Consider the following 16,483-nt stretch of genomic DNA (forward strand, 5'->3'; position numbering starts at 1 on the left):
TTTTGGCATTAAGCACTCTGTATTATTCGTACATGTTTATATTTGTAGGTCTAGATGTAGCATATATGTAGCATCTACTTAATCCTTTGTATTGGCAGCTACATGGACACTGAACACTAAGAAGTAGTTTCATTTTTATACAATTGTTTAAATTAAAAAACAACAACAACTGAAGTGTTCAGCTCTTCGCTAGGAAGTTTGTCTTTTTCTACTATCTCTTCCAGAATGGCCAAATTTTTAGCAACCTGGGGCAACACCGAGGGACTCCAGCCAAAATGTACTCCTCTCCCATCCTCTTTGCTTATGAATATCTTGTCTTCCTTCCAACCTCAGGGAGTGAGGTACGAGTAAGAAGCTGGAGCAAAGTCTTGGTGGGGTATTCCTGTGATTGTCGCCGGGGCTCCTTCAAGGAGGGTTTGGTGGGTGGTAGATGGGTGCAGGTAGGGGTAGAGGAAAGTTCCAGATTCATTGCCCCTTCCAGAGTCTTAGGGTTCATGTTGTCCTGGTCTGGCCAGGATTTTCATTCTTTCCAGAAGTCTTCGGGGCCATAGGGCTGGAAGGTCTGCATTTTCAGAACCAGGATTTAGAGCAGTTCCCTCTTAAGGGTCTTCCTTCCCACTCCAGAGGCTGGAAAAGAATATCCTTTCTGACACTAGAAGAGAGTGGTGAGATCCAACGGGGATAAGGTCCCCTGCGCATTCTTCTCCCAACTGTCCTATGGGTTATTAAAGACCTAGCTGTCCCCAAACTCAAAGAAGGGAGAGGAGCCGAACTCAGAAGCTGGGGTGGGGGTGGTGAGGAGTGTTGGCAGATAGAGGGAGAGGTGTGAATAGAGTGAGGTCAGCCAGAGGAACATAGAAAGAGAGCTTGAGCTAAGAATCAAAGCCAATGGTAAAATAGCCTTTGTCCTTGAGATCTCCCTGGATCGGAATGAATGAGCTACACACCACAGGTTCTTGGGACGGGCAATGTGGTATGACTGAAAAAGCACTGGACTTGGGGATTTTAGGCTGGCATTTGAATTCCACGGCTGCCCTTAAGAACTGTGTGATCTTGGGCAGATGACTTCTCTGAGTCTCAGTTTCCCTTTAGTACTATTAGCACAGGCTTTGGACTCAGAGAGACTCTGCTCCCAACACCTGCATGACCTTGGGCAAAGTACTTAACCTCTGAGTCTTAGTTGCCTCATCTGTAAAACAAGAGCAATAGCCCCTTGGGGCTGTTGTCAGGATTAAGTCAGATAATGGATGGGAAGTAGATTCCATCATTAATTTTAGGATCATGGAAAAATGGTGCATTTGGGGCCAGGTGACATGGGTTTGAATCTGTCCCCAGCTAGCTGCGTAACCAGCCTGAGAACCAATTCCTGCTCTGTAAGAAGGGGCAATAATATTTTCTTCAGAAATAAGGTATAAGAGAGTGCTTTGTACAGCTCTGTACGGATGTGAAGGATTATTTCTGTTCTTCAGCTCACCCTCTAACAAAGGCTGAATAAGTACTGAATTGGCAAAAAAAAAAAAAAAAAAAAAGAAAAAGAAAAAAAAGGAGGGTGAGGGAAGGAATGTGAATCTCAGGCGGAGTAGCAAAAAAGCTCAAAAAAAATCCTCACACTGTGTTTCTAACACTTTCCATTAAGCCTAAACTTCAAGGGAGAGCTCACAGCCATGGGAAGGAGGTGAGGAATTGGGGGCTGGGAGTGTGAGGAGGGAAAAAGAGCCCACTGCTGTCAAACGCCAGGAACTGGCGTGAAAGGTCTTTGTCTGGGGGTGGGGAAAAATAGAGGGAGTCTCTCAAGTCCCCAGGTCCCTCTGCTTCTCGCTCTCTGACCCCAACTCCCTTGTGACCCACAAAACTCAGCTCCCGGCCTGGAGCCAAGAAATGCTGCCTTCCAGTGCCCCCTACCTGGCAGCTACTAAGCAGATTCAAATATGTTCAGCGTCGGACTCCAGAGAAAGAAGGCAGGAGCCCCGCTGTTCCCTAAGGGAATGTAGCTTGCTCCTTCTCTGCCTGGAGCAGAGACCCTCAAGTCAGGCTCCTCCTCGTTCCCTCCGCCCCCTCCATGCCCTTCACCTCCCCTTTGACAGGTCAGAACCGGGACCAGAAGCCAGGGCCAGAGCCCTGCTGGTCCTGGGCTCCACTGAGAGGCGGGATCGCGAGTGCCCTTCTCTCGGGAGCTCAGCCCATAGGAAGTGCCAGGGAATGTCTCCACAGATTAGTGCCTCCTGGGGTGAGGCAGCAGCAGGTGGTGGGAACAGAGCAAGGGAGGGAGCAAAGCCCAGGGAGCCCTTGGGAGGAGCCCAAGGACAGAGGCTTTCTTCTCTAGGCTCCAGCCTCCAGGACCAGGAGGCCCCCCTGCCTCAGTTCCACCCCTCAGCGACCACCGGATGCTGCATAGCTCACTTTATTTGACTAGTTGTTGTGGTGATGACAGCAGTGGTATCACAGCTTGACTAAGCTCTGTTCCAGGTGTAGAATAAATTGGAGGGCAGGGGAAGGGAAGCAGGGGCAGGAGAGGAGAGACGAAGAGCCAGCTAAAAAATCCAAGGGAAGGTGGCGGCGAGAGAAAGGAAGTTACAGCAAAAAGAAAAATATAAGCAAAGGAGAAGGCAGCCTGGCAAGCATGCCCTAATTAAACATTTCTAGAAGGTAAAGCCTGGTTGAGATTTTCCAAATCTGCATTCGTTAAGTCTGGCCTTAGTAAGGAGTGGTTAAATAACCAGCACAAGCCAGGCCAGGGAACTTCTAAGATAGGGACAAAAAGGCAGTTAAGTACTGGTCAGCCCAGGGAAGCAGATGCTCAGAGAAAGGGAGAAGCCAGATTTCGGCTGGCCCTTCCCTATTCCTTGGCCTGTTCTCTGGTGACTCCAGAGTGTGCAAGGCATGTGGGTGATTTATCATTATGTGGTTCTGACCCAAAGTTTCATCAACCTTAGCTATGCCCTAGAGTTAGTCTTGGCTGAAGTCAGGCACCCCTAAACCAGCTGGCTCCCTGACCTCATAGTTCGTGCAGGTGAGGAACCGGCTCCTGGTCTGTGTCAGCATTCTGGATAAACTCAAAGATGAATTTCACCTGGGTCTCGTAGGCTTGGACTGAGATTTTCTCATTGATCCCGTGGATGCTGTGGGAGAGATTTAGGGGAAGAGAGGAGAAAGCCAAGTGCTGTAGCACAAGCATTATTACAGAGTACTCCCCACCCCACATCCCCTGAAGCCACTGGCCTTTGACCCTCCAGGGGTAGGAAGTAGGCACGTGGGAGAGGCTATTTGTAAGGCGTGAGGTTTCATATGACACGTAGGTCATCTTTCCCAGGTCTGTGCCCATGGCACAGGATAAGGGGGGAAGAAAATAATAAAATCCTGGTGAGTTCAGAATCATTTCCTCCTCTAGAATCCATTTGATAGTTTCTCCTCTGTGGGGAAATTATCTTTTTAATTCTCTTCCTCTCAGGCTAGAGTCCCCTGGTCCCCACATTACTAGGGGCACAAAAGGAGACAGGGCAACTGCGCAGGGCACCTCTACTTCAACTAGGAACTTTCCATCAGATCTTGTGCCCACAACCTGCCTCCACACCATGCAACCACACCACACATGTAACCTCAAAGATAAAAGGAAATAAAGAGCAGCAACCTGTTGCTCTAAGTTAAAAACAAACAAACAAAAACCAGGAAAGCTGTTCTTTTTTTTTTTTTTTCTAGGAGAGAGAGAGGCAGCATGAGTGGGGGAGGGTCAGAGAGAGAGGGAGATACAGACTCTGAAACAGGCTCCAGGCTCTGAGCTGGCAGTCAGCTCAGAGCCTGATGCGAGGCTCGAACCCACGAATCGCAAGATCATGACCTAAGCGAAAGTCGGACGCTTAACCGACTAAGCCACCCAGGCGCCCCCAGGAAAGCTGTTCTTAAGCTAGTATTCAAATACAGTATTTTCATTCTACTCGCAACTGGCTATAAAGTGGGGGGAAATCAGGTCCAGACATGGTAAGGAACAGAAAAAGGTAGATGGACTTCAACCCCCAACACCGCAAGACTAAAATTTTGCTAAAGAACCCACAAAGTAGTAATTCACACACAATAGTTAAAATTGATGATCGTGTCTTAGATTCCTATAGCGTTTTCTTCTTCTTTTTTTAAATGTTTATTTGTTTACTTTGAGAGACAGAGAAAGAGAGAGGGGAGGGGCAGAGAGAAGAAGAAAGAGAACCCCAAGCAAGCTCTGGATTGTTAGCACAGAGCCTGATTTGGGTCTCAATCTTATGAACGCTGGGATCATGACCTGGGCTGAGACCAAGAGTCAGAAGCTTAAGTGACTGAGCCACCCGGGCGCCCCTCTAGTGTGTTTTCTTCGGAGAATTCAAAGCATGTGTCCACCTTTGACCACACATGGGTCTGTTTCACTGAATGGTAACTGAGAAGTCTGGGGAGTCTCCCATTCTGGGGAGAAAATGAAGTCCAGAGGATAAGCACTCTCCCAAAGGGAAGAGGTGGAGGGTTTAAGACCCCAAGGCTCCTACTTCCACCAGATTCTTTCCAATCATCTGATTATCTCCATTCCAGAAAAACAGTGGCCAATTTCCACACATTCTGGGGAGTGGCAAGGCTCTGGCCATGAGGAAATTTGGCCAGTTGGGTTCTAGAATGTCTTCATTTTAGTTTGTACAAACCCTAGCTTTCCCCTGTTCTGTGGGCTGGCAGGAGAATGGGGGTGGGGACAGGTCAGATGTAGCTCCTCTTTCCCCCTTGCTCTTCAGGCCTATTCCACTCACTCACCCCTTGATGCTCTGAGGATTCAGGTAGATGGGGTTGAACCGGTAGATGCCAGTGGTGAGGTTTGTATAGTGTCTGCTGTCTGTGTTGCCAATACAAATACCTGGACAGAGAAAATCAAGAGGAGTGAGGCTTTATGTGGACAATCAAGCCAAGATACTGGTGGGAGGTGGACTGGCTGGAAAATTAAGGCTGCTGGGCCAATAAGAACATCACCTGGGCCCTCCTGGGAGCCTGGTGCTATGAATTTTTGTCCTTCGGGCTACCCATTCTCAACACCTTCTAAGACACCATTTCAGCCAGAAGCATGGTGTCTCCTCCCAAGGCTGTTAGTGAGCTACCCCTTGAATGATCCAGAGCTAAGTGTCCTCTCTCCGCGATGACCAGGGAAGTTAACACCTGCGTTTTATACCCTTACCTGGGCTATTTTGGAAATCTAGATATCAGCTCTTTATTGCCTCAGCTCTCTTTATACCACTCTAGATCAGAAATAAACACCGCCCTCAGGGAGTTTTACTGTTATAAAATGTAGTCCCCTTAAAGTAGAACATAATTTCCTGTTATTTTCATCCTCTGAAGGATGACTCTGTTTTCCAAGAGTCAAACATCAGGTTAGGGAAGTCCCAGGATGTTTGTTCTCCAGCGTCTTGCTCTCCTGAAGGTAGGAGCAGCTCACTCCCATCCAGCCAGGGCTGGGATTTGTCTCCAGGGAGAGTGTTCTCTGAGAAAAGAGCCCCTTAAGCACCCAGTGAAGAGTGGTGGGATGATCTGAGATGTTAGTTTGTGTTTTGTTCTATTTTCCACTTCTGGTTTCAAATGGGTAAATAGGCCCTTCAAACTCCTTGCTTTGGGGATTTCTACCAGTTGATGTCTGCTTATCTTTTTTTCCGGAAAAGCCTAACCCTGTTAATAGGATTGCGGTGGTTGCCTCAGAGGGGAGAGGGTAGTGTAGGGAGCTTTGAGAGCCAAGAGAGAAGAATTGGGGACTGTGAAGGCCAGAGTCCCTGGATGGTGGAGATCCAGGCTCTGCTCTGTTGCTGGAGTTTGAGGAGGAGGCAGACCTTGGAGGGGATGGTTGCCTGGTATGTTCAGGGAGATGGGGTCTTAGATTTAGAGTCAAAGATCTTACTCCCCAAACAGGCCAGGAATTCAGAGGGAATCTCCAACCTGAAGTGACCTTCTAGCTAGGCAATGGATGTCTCAGACGGAGCCCCAAGGACCGATGACCACCCACCAAGGGACTCACATGCTATGTTGCTACATAAGACCTCGAGGCCATGATTCCAAATGAGGGTGGTGGTGGGGAGCCTGGAGGTCTCAGTAATACCGGAGGTTGAATTTCCTGAGGAGTGGGGCTTACAGCTAGATTTAGGTTGATTAAAAAACAAGGCTGCCCTTTTCACACCTGAATTTATGGATGCAGAGTTTCACTGGACGCTCTTTATGGGCCCATGCCTAGCACAGAGGCATGTGCTTAGAAAGTGAGGGAATCCGTGATAAACCTAGATTAAAAAAAAACAACAACAACTGGACACAGGTCTTAGCGTTATGGACCATCCTCACATCATGGACCAGAGATCCTCAAACTCTGGTCAGACACCACCTGGTCTCAGAATCTCCTGAGGGATTTGTTAAAACGGCAGATTCCAGTGTCCCCTCCAGATTTGGTTAGGCTGAATCTTTGGGAGAGGGTCCAGGTAATGCTTCACCTTAATAAGTTTTCTAGGTAATCCTCTTCCACTGTTATAGTGGAGAACTACCATGTATCAAGCATAGATATGGAAGGTATGCTGGAAGACTAGGGAAGGGGCATAGAGACACTGCTGTCTGGGCTGGAAGAGGTGAAGGGGGTTAATGCAAATGGTATAGGTGGGGAGGCATTTCTGGGCTGCAGATTCTGAGCTCTGTTGCTGATCTGGCTATCCTTGGATAGATCAGAACCAGCCTAGGGGAAACTTGACCTCTTCTGTGGCTCCTCCAGGAGTAGGGTGGAGGTGGGGGTTTGGGCTGATCCTTTCCTCCATGCCAGAGTGGCTGGCCTAGGTTAAGCTAGGACCCAGGCATGACTGACCTAATTTATTGTTTCTGCTCTTTTCCTGTTTGCTTTCTGACTTCCACTCCAGAGGGGAAAATACAGTTCCAGTCCCATCACGAGGGGAAGTAGGCAGATGTTTCCAGGCTGAACAGCTGGGGTGGAGGTGGGGCAGTAGACATTAGATAGGAAACAGTTCCAGCCCCCACCTCCCTTTAGCCACAGCTGATGAAGTCATTACCTGGGGTAATAATGTTGACTTCTGGGAAGACAGACTGTATGGTCTGGCGGAGCAGCTGGTAGCCCAAGGCCTGATGGTCAGAGGGGCTGACAGGTAGGGGGTCAAAGGCACTCAACACGTGGAACTGGACCCTGTTGTCAGCCACAGTGTTCTTGACGAGTTCTAGGACCTTGAGGGAGCAAACAAATGGGAGCTTGAGTTCTTATTGTCTGGTGTGCAAGTACTGTATGAATTGAAATAGTCCTGATTTGTCTCCAGCAAGGAAGAGCCTTGGAGTTTACAGAGGAGCTCATTTTAGCAATGGGACCTCCATTTCAGCTGACTGGATGCAGGAGATAGAAGAATTGGGTCTTTCTGGAAAGCAATCTACAATATGGTAGACTTAGGTTAAATGTTCAAGAGGCTTGCCTTACACCCATGAGGCAGCAGAAAATTGGAAAATCAGGAAATTGTGTGCCCTTCCTCTTGGACTGTGAGTCATGGGTTGGGTGGAATGTAGAAGAGACAGCAGAAAAGGGAACTCAACCATCTTGAGGCAGGGCAATAGATGTGATGACCTCACTTCAACCTGGGAGTCACAGACAGTTGAGGAAAAGGTCACACACTTTTCTTTCTCCTCTCTGGGCATCCCTGCTTCCTGTTTGTAACCAACTGCACTGGAGCCAGGAAGATGAGCTCAACACAGACAAAAAAGTCAGGAGTTGGGAGACTGGTATTCAAGTTTTCTCTTTGCTTCCTTTCCTCAGGAAGGAGCCTGAGGAAGCTCCTGGAGAATTCAGTCTGAAACAACTAGAGCTGAATCCAGCACAAGTCCTGGTCTCAGGCAGGACGTGGACCAGACCCTGAGGCTCAGGTCACATGGAACCTTGTGGGAATGGACCAGAAGGCTGGCTTAGGGTGGCCCCCAAGCCCGCCCCACCTCACAGGGAAAGCCCCAGTACTAGCCTTAACTCATTTGATCAGTAATTGCTTTAGAACTGCTTCTGTCCTAGAAAGGGGGGTGTCCCATAGCTGAGAATCACCTGCATGGGGGACATTATCTCAAGGGTACTCCTTTTTGGGTCAGTGTCCCCTAGAAGTATGCTAGGAGCGGAGTCTGGAAAGGAAGTGAAGGTTCTTATTTCTGGGTTAGACACCACCATTGAGCCAACCCCAATTCTCCACTGTTGGATTAGTTGGAAGGAGGATGGACAACTCATTTATCCGAGCTTATTTTCGCTCTAGCACTTCTGTCTGAAATCCTCTAACATAAGAATTAGTGCATAGTCTTGATATATCCTCAACCAGCTGGGAGGCTCCCAGTCACCCCCTAATAGGTGGGTTGGGACTGTGCCTACTGCCCCTTGTCCCAAATTACTTGAAGATTCCTGGCCCCAGAAATTGAAGAGAGCACACAGGTGGGAGTCCCCCTCAGTGAGAGGCCACAAGAGCTCAAATTTGCTACTCAGTGCTAGGCCAGGTCATGACATAAGAGGAAGGGCTGTGTCTACCTCATTTGTGTGTTTCTAGTACCATCGCATAAAAGCATGCGATATTGTTGGATACCAGAAATTTTAAAGATATGAACCGAAAAAAAAAAAAAATTGGGGCTGTCTCATGAAGTAACTTGTCCAGGGTTACACAGTTAGTATCGCTGGGCTGGGTATCTGAACCTTGTCTCTGACTTACAAGGATGATGATTTACTATCTCCAAAGCAAAGAGGTTTGAGGTGGTGTGGAGTAGGGCCAGAAAGAGGATGGTGTTCTTTTTTTTTTTTTTAAGTTTATTTATTTATTTTTTTAGTACTCTCTAAACGCAATGCGGGGCTCTAACTCACAACCCTGAGATCAATAGTTGCAGGCTCTTCTAACTGAGCCAGCCAGGTGCCCCAGGAGGATGGATTCCTTAGTGGTATGGATTTTAAACCAGAATTTGAAGAAAGGATAGGAAACTGATGGAGGAGAAGCAAGAGATAGTCTGAGCCAGGAGAGGGGCATGCACAAAAATTGAGGAGTGACACCAAACTTTGTGCCATGGACAGCCACTTATAGCTGTGTGACCTTGGGCAAACTCCTTCACCTCTGTGCCATCTACATGCTCATCTGTTAACATCAGGATAACAGTAGCACTGACCTGGTAACTGTGATTACCACAAGGTACTTGTGACCTCTCCTGGAATTAACATATGTAATATGCTTGGACCCGTTCCTGGCACACAGTAAGCACTCAATATATGCTGGCTTCTATTTGCTTAGAATAGAGGGGCCACCCTGGGCAATAATCAGGGGTACAAGGAAGGGACTAACAGGAGGGATCCCCCGATGGTAAGAGGGACGTCAAAGGTTACTTTAGAGCACATTGGTCTCTCATTTCTCTCAGCTGCTACCGCCCTTACAGCATGTTCCCATACCACCAAGTTTTCCCTCTGTTTTATGTGTACATATGTTTTCCCCTCAAGGGAATGATAAATTTGTTGAAGGCAAGGACAAGGGATATCAACAAATTGTTAAGGTCTTTGGAGTCAGAGTTAGCAAGTCCAGCCTCCATCCTGCTGTTAAAGCAAGGCCTCTCATTGACACCCATGAGATTATCATCCAGCCTGTGCTTGAATGGCAGAAAGCTCACCACCACCACGTGTTATAATCCATTCTGCCTTTGAGCAACTTGGTTATGAATATCTTCTTTTTTTCATGTTTATTTATTTTGGGGAGACAAAGGGAGAGAGAACTAGAGTGGGGGAGGGGCAGAGAGACAGGAGGACAGGGGATCTGAAGAGGGCTCTGTGCTGACAGCAGAGAGCCAGATGCAGGGCTCGAACTCACCAGCTGTGAGTTCATGACCTGAGCCAAAGTTGGTTGCTTAATGATGGACTGAGCCACCCAGGTGCCCCTCTTTTTTTTTTTTTTTTTAATGTCTATTTATTTTGAGAGAGAGAGAGAGAGACAGCATGTGCACATGTGAGCACACATGTAGGGGAGGGGCAGAGAGAGAGAGTCCCTAGCAGGCTCCATGCCCAGTGCAGAGCCTGACACAGGGCTCAACCCCAGGAACTGTGAGATCATGACTTGAACCCAAATCAAGAATTGGATGCTTTACCTATTGAGTCACCCAGGCACCCCTGAATATCTTCTGTGCCCTTGCTGCCTGGATACTGTTCCCAGGTCTTTGTTCTATTTCAGGTCTCTGAGTAAATGTCACCTTGGAGGACTGGCTCTCTGTTCCATGCCCACTGCACAATCACTCTGGGACATATCATCACATGATTTTCTGTATGGTACTTACCACTTAAAGTATTTGATTACTTGCTTATTGCTGCCCCTTCCCTACTAGAGTTAAGCGCCATCAGCACGGGAATCTTGGCTGTCTTTCTCATCATTTTCCCATGTGTTTACTCATAGCAGCCACTGAAAAAACACTTGGTGAAGGAAAGAAGAAAGGAAAGAATCTTCTATACAACACTCTAGATAGGTAGATGTCCGCTCTCTGAGAAACTCATTATCATCCAAAGTACCATATTCCCAAACTCTCCTTCAAGTGGGGGCTCCCTGAAACATCTCCCAGTAGACTTATTTTTACTCCTTGCGGCCCATTCAGCACAAACCTTCTACAGGGTAGCCTAGCACATTTCCGAAGACGGTTCCTCATAGACAGGTGCTGAAGACCCATCTACATTCACAACATGGGAGAACCCAGTTAGAGATGGAGGAAGAGGGCTCTGGGGACTATTTATGCTCCTGCCAGATCCAGCCCTAGGCGCTGCACCCTTGGCCTTCAGACCAGCACAGTGTCTGAGGACAGGACCTGATGCACAGAACCAGGGCATGAGGGGGAGAAAAGACCAGAACAAAAGGGTGCTGTGTGCTTTCAGGATGAGGGGAGCCTTTCCATTCCTCACCGGTCAGGTGGGCAGGATGGGTCCAGGGAGTCCAAGGATTTCATGAGACAGATTGGGAAGGAAGGGGACTATGGCGGGGGACTAGAGAGGAGAGGGAGTGCCACAATGTGGGGAGATGAAAGCCCTAGCTGGTGGAAAATCGCCCTTGGAAAGGGCATGGAGCTGGAATGAGGCTGGAAAAAAACTGGTTGAAAGAAGTTCAATGGGGGGAACTCAGTGATTTCCTGGCCCCATGATCCTCCAGGGAGAGGACAAAGGTTGGCACTTGATGAAAAGCAGCAGAGCCCAGGGCTCACCTCGGTCCCAGCTTCCCCTGAATGCTGGGTGACGCTGGGCAGGCCATCAATCCATTGCCCCCACCCCCCTGCAATGAGGGGTGTGCCTCCCACCCTGCATGAGGACAAAGAAAACTCTCAGGGTGAAGACCTTAGGGAGAAGGGACCATAGAAGTCCAAGTGTGGCTGAGCCTCCATAGCAGAGACTCAGGGAATACCACTTGCTCCTGCCCCTGCGGATTTCTGGAAGCTATCATTCATTCGACAGTTGTTGGGTTGTCTCTTGAGATTGTTTTTGGAAGGATTAGATTTACCTTTTGAACTTTTTTTTTTTTTTTTTAGCTTAACCTGCCTTTTAAATAAGCTAGCCTTTCCAGTAGATGCCAAACATTCCGAATAATGTCTACTCACCCTTTATCTTTCAGCCCAAATGCTACCTCCCTGGGGAAGGCTTGCCTGACCCTATGCCAGGTCTGGCTCCGTGTTCTGTTCGCCAATAGCACCTGGGCCCTCTGCGTCAGCACGCTCATCACAGCTTGCAATTACGCACTGATTTTAAAAGTTGTTAAATTGATGTTTGTAGCAGGCCATTGCAGGCTCTGTCCTCAATCCTCTTTACTTCTAATTTTACACATCCTTCCTGTGGGATTTTGTTGACCCCAAAGGTTTCATTTATGTTAGTAACACTCCAGCCTGTATCTCTAGTTCATTCTCTCTCTAGACCTGAGGTATTTATAATTGCCTATTTATAATTTATAAGCTTCTCAAACTTCTAAACCATTACATTTCTCTATGAACTTGCTCTGCTTCCTAAACTCTTGATCCTGGTTAAACGCATCAGCACCTGGCCAGCCCCCCAGGATACACACCTGGGAGCCACCCTGCCTTTCTGTCTCCCCGTACCCAGGACATACCACATTCTGCTGAGCTCATCTCCCACACCCCGGGCAGGTGCCCTTCTCCACCCCATCACCCCGGCTCAGTCCACTGCCTGAGATGCTGTAACGGCTTCCCAACCATCTCTTCCTATTCTGCCACTTTCTCTGCATTGCCACCAGCACCAGCTCCCTAAAAGCATGGCTGGGGACATCACAGCCCTGTTGGAAGACCTCTCACAGTTCCCTCTGTCCACCAATTAGAGCCCCAAATCCTCAGCACGGTACGCTACAACTCCATTTTCACCACCTGCCACTTTTGCTCCGTCTGGCCTCCTCTTTAGCCTTATGCTATTTTCACCTGACTCTGAATGCCTGGCTTCTACAAAGTGCTCTTTGTCCTTTCCATCACAGCTCAAGTTTCTAGCCGTCAGAAAAGACTTTCTTTTTTCTTTCTTTCTTTTTTAATTTTTAATGTTTTATTTATTTCTGAGAGAGAGAGAGAGAGACAGCTGGGCAGGATAGGGTCAGAGAGAGAGGGAGACACAGAATCTGAAGCAGGCTCCAGGCTCTGAGCTGGCAGTCAGCACAGAGCCTGACGCGGGGCTTGAACCCATGAAGTGTGAAATCATGACCTGAGCCGAAGTCGGACACTTAACCGACTGAGGCACCCAGGCACCCCGGAAAAGACTTTCTTGACCCACAAAGGTAGTGATAGTTCCCTTCCTTGCACTGGTCCTTCAGCTGGTCACCCCTAAGTGTTTTAATCGTCATCTGGTGTGGTGGTTCTGGAGCTAGACTGCTGGATGTGTAATCCTGGGCACGTCACTTACCTGCTGTTTTTTGTTTTCGTTTTTGTTTTTGAGAGAGAGAGAGAGAGGGCGCTAGTGAGCAAGGGGCAGAGAGAGAGGAAGAGAGAAAAATGGGGCTCACCTGAAGCGGGGCTCGAACTCACCCCATGCGGGAGTTGAACTCACAAACCGTGAGATCATGACCTGAGCCGAAGTCAGATGTTTCACCCACTAAGCCACCTAGGAGCCCACTTGCCTGCCTTTTTGATCTGTGCCTTAGTTTTCCCGTTAAAGAAGGATGATACAATTCCTACCTCATAGCAGATTTGTGGGCATTAAATGAGCACCTGTATACCTGAGAACAGTGCCACACCCAGAGCAAGCCCGCTAGATGTGTCTGCTGCCACTTGTTACCATTTATCAACATTCATCTCCTGCCCCCAGATGGCAAGTTTCCCCGAACCAGAGGCCTCCTATCCTAGCCAGATACCTGGAAGCCTTAAAAAAATGTTGATGCTATTGAAGAAGCCAACAGCTGTTGGTTGGCCAGCCATGGGATTGCAGCTAAACCCCAATCCGGAGGACCACACCTCTCTGACACGGAGCCAGTTGTTGGGAACACAGGTTACGTACCTCCTGGACTGTCTGAGCAGGGTGAATCCGGAAGTTGATTATTGCCTGGGCCACTGAGGGGATGACATTTTCCTGGAGAGAGAACCAAAACCCTGGGCTGAGCCACATGTGCTCCTCTCCCAGGAAGGGCCAACTACCCCCAGTAGAGAAAAAGGAAGCTGATTTGATGGAAAGGTTCAGGGCTTCATTTTTGGTCAGGCCCTTGAGAGCTGCTCAGGGCAAGACTTGTTTTCTGTGACCACCTGGACGTCTCTCTTCCGGCCCTGTGCGCGCCACTGGCAGTCTCGTGCATGCGCTCTCTTTCCCGGGGCACCCAGGACGTCCCCACAGCAGTTAGGGCTTACTCAGGACAGGGCACCCAGAGCCTCTGCAGACCCCCACCATGGTGTGTTTGCTCCCCAAAGGGGATGATGAGGGTGATTTCCCACGTCTAATTGCAAAATTTGACTCTGTTCTCTGGCTGACCAGGAAGAACCCAGGACCAATTGGAGAAGAGAGCTAGACTCTGAGTGGATTTTTTCCTCAGAGGCCATGAGAGAACAGATTCCTCAACTCTGAATCTTTCTTTGAACTGGTTTGGTGCACAAAAGTTCTGGACTAGGGACAGAAGAACTGGGCTGTTATAAATTAACTGTGTGATTTTGAATACTTAAAACCTATTGGTGCTTCTGTTTCCCAAACGGTGATTAGACCAATAGTACTACGAGGGCTGTGAAAAGGATCAAATGGAGTAACAAATGTGAAAGTGTTCTGGACAGATAAAAGTGGGATTCAAATGCAAGGACACAGTACTATTATTTCAGTGAACACTCTGAGGCAGCTGGTGAAGACAGCTCGGGTCTGGCGGACACACAGGACACTCTAGTCAGTTATGCCAGAAATTCACTAAGGCGCCATTCATTATGCTCAATGTGGGCCCCACATTACCAGAGCTCTACAAGGCCACACTGTGCGCAAAGGGAATGGCACTCCTTAACGCTGTGCTGGTCGTACTGGTAGTAACTGGAATGGTCTCACTTCTCTCAAGATCTCAGAAAGGTCTGGGTCCAGGCTAACCAGTGTGGCTGTGGCTGGCTTCCTTCCTTCCTTCCTTCCTTCCTTCCTTCCTTCCTTCCTTCCTTCCTTCCTTCTTTCCTTCTCTCTCTCTCCCTCCTTCCCTTTCCTTCTTTCATAGGCTTCATGCCCAGCACAGAGCCCAATGTGGAGCTTGAACTCACGACCCTGAGATGAAGACCTGAGCTGAGATCAAGAGTTGGACGCTCAAGTGACTGAGCCATCCACGAGTCCCGTGGCTTGGTCCTTTAGACGGAGATGCCCCTTAGTGGCTAATCCAACTGGAAGTAGACCAATTTGCCAAAAAGTAGCTCTTGGAAAAAAAACAATCTTTCAAAGTATTAATTCACTCAAAACTTATTTCTGTAAATTTTATAGAATTTATGTTTGCTAAGATTACCCATTATTTAGTGTATTTTGGGAAATGACAATATATACATTTTATGTGTTGTATATATCATGAACGTTATTAAAGATTTTATAAATGGCAGGTGAGTTTCTCTCTTTCAACTCAGGGTAACACTAGGGGAAAAAACATCAGTTATTCATGAAATTTGTTAGATGGATAAATCTTCCAAAGTATAATGAAGAACAATTATAAGAGCCTTGATGGTACAAGGTAGAACATTTAGTTTATGTGACCAAAATGGTAGGTAGATATATAACATGTTGAATGAGTATAGCTCACAAAAATTAATTCACAAATAACCCTTCTTCACTCCAGTGTAATGGTTGCTTTTGAAGGGGTACAGACCCAAGGAGCCTGAGAGGGGCCATGGACACCCCCTAAAATACACATATATAAAATCTGACAATTTCAGAGTGTTAATGGACCTCAGCTAGAACACCTGCTCTTGAGGCTTATCCAACTGATACCATTGTACAAGTCAGCATTGGGCCTTCCTATTATTCAAACTGTAATCTGAGAGGGAAGAAGGAGACAGGAGATAAAGCCAAAGGGTAGAGGGGTGGGTGGGCAGTGAAGGCAAGGTATAGGGGAGGATCCAGGAGGTGTTACCTTGATTCCTGCATTGAACATGGTGAGTGCTGTGGTGGTCCTGACCAGTGCATTGGTTATGTAATTCCTCTCTATTATCCTAAAGCAAGAGGGCGAAGGTTAGACATTAGGAAAACCATCTAATATGAAGAAAGAACAGGTTGAAGATCACCCACTTTCCTGAATCTTGGAGATCTTTAAGACTAAGAGGGACATCCTATATATGAACTAGATGTAGCATCTGGTGGCTAAGGGATGATTAGTCAAGCCCAGTTAAGCCAAGGAGAGGGGACTGGGTAGGTTTGGTGGGGGCAGGGCGGCGGGGAGAGGATGAGAGAGAAGGAAAGGTAAAACTTTACCTGCTTACAAGGGGCCCAAATAGCCACAGGTTGCTCAAGATTATATTGGTAGGGAAGGGAAACTGCAAGGGAAAGAACCAAGTCAGCAGATCTTGAAGGGGTCAGCCTAACAGGGTCACTGTACCTGAGGCCTGGGTCTCTCCCTGCTTCATGTCTGCCTTGAGGGCCCTCAATGGAAGCTTCAAGGATGGGTGGGAACCAGCTCCCAAAGGGTGCCTGCTTGTGTCAGATCTTAGGGTCTCAGAGAAGCACTAAAGCCCTGGGACCAGGCCAGATCTTTAAGCCTTGGTTCAGCCTCTGGCTGAAAACAGGTGAGAGCGTGCAGAGAACTGGTCAGCAGTGGGCCCTTCTCTAACTCTAGAAGCTTCTTCCCTGACACCCTTTCTTCCTCTTCCACAGCTGACCAGGAGTATGGGAGGCTCCTTCTCCCACCTCAGAGGCCAGTTCCTGCAAGGTCGTTTTCAGCAGTCCGCTTCCAAACATGTTCGGCATTGGCGTCTGCTCCAGTCTGGAAGAGAAATGGGGTTCTCAAGGCTTCCCCAACCCAAGTCAAAGACCAGCGGTAGGAAGAGAAGGAGGGAGACAGGCTTT

The 16,483-nt window shown here is 48.1% G+C and overlaps 1 protein-coding gene across 1 annotated transcript in view; it reads right to left on the reverse strand.

The window, feature by feature from the left end:
* Positions 1–581: 581 nt before the first annotated feature.
* PM20D1 (peptidase M20 domain containing 1) overlaps positions 582–16,483 on the reverse strand; it is a 36,719-nt gene continuing 20,817 nt past the window's right edge. The window contains exons 7-14 of the mRNA XM_039227590.1: positions 16,325–16,400; positions 15,893–15,954; positions 15,555–15,633; positions 13,484–13,555; positions 7,035–7,203; positions 4,765–4,864; positions 2,995–3,119; positions 582–627 (exon numbers count right to left, since the gene is read on the reverse strand). Of these exons, the coding sequence (XP_039083521.1) occupies positions 2,996–3,119; positions 4,765–4,864; positions 7,035–7,203; positions 13,484–13,555; positions 15,555–15,633; positions 15,893–15,954; positions 16,325–16,400 (682 nt within the window). The 3' untranslated portion in view covers positions 582–627; position 2,995. The remainder of the gene's footprint in view (positions 628–2,994; positions 3,120–4,764; positions 4,865–7,034; positions 7,204–13,483; positions 13,556–15,554; positions 15,634–15,892; positions 15,955–16,324; positions 16,401–16,483) is intronic.

Source organism: Hyaena hyaena, unplaced genomic scaffold (assembly GCF_003009895.1).
Source record: "Hyaena hyaena isolate Hyena2069 unplaced genomic scaffold, ASM300989v1 scaffold_28, whole genome shotgun sequence".
In the NCBI taxonomy this organism is placed as follows: domain Eukaryota; kingdom Metazoa; phylum Chordata; class Mammalia; order Carnivora; family Hyaenidae; genus Hyaena; species Hyaena hyaena.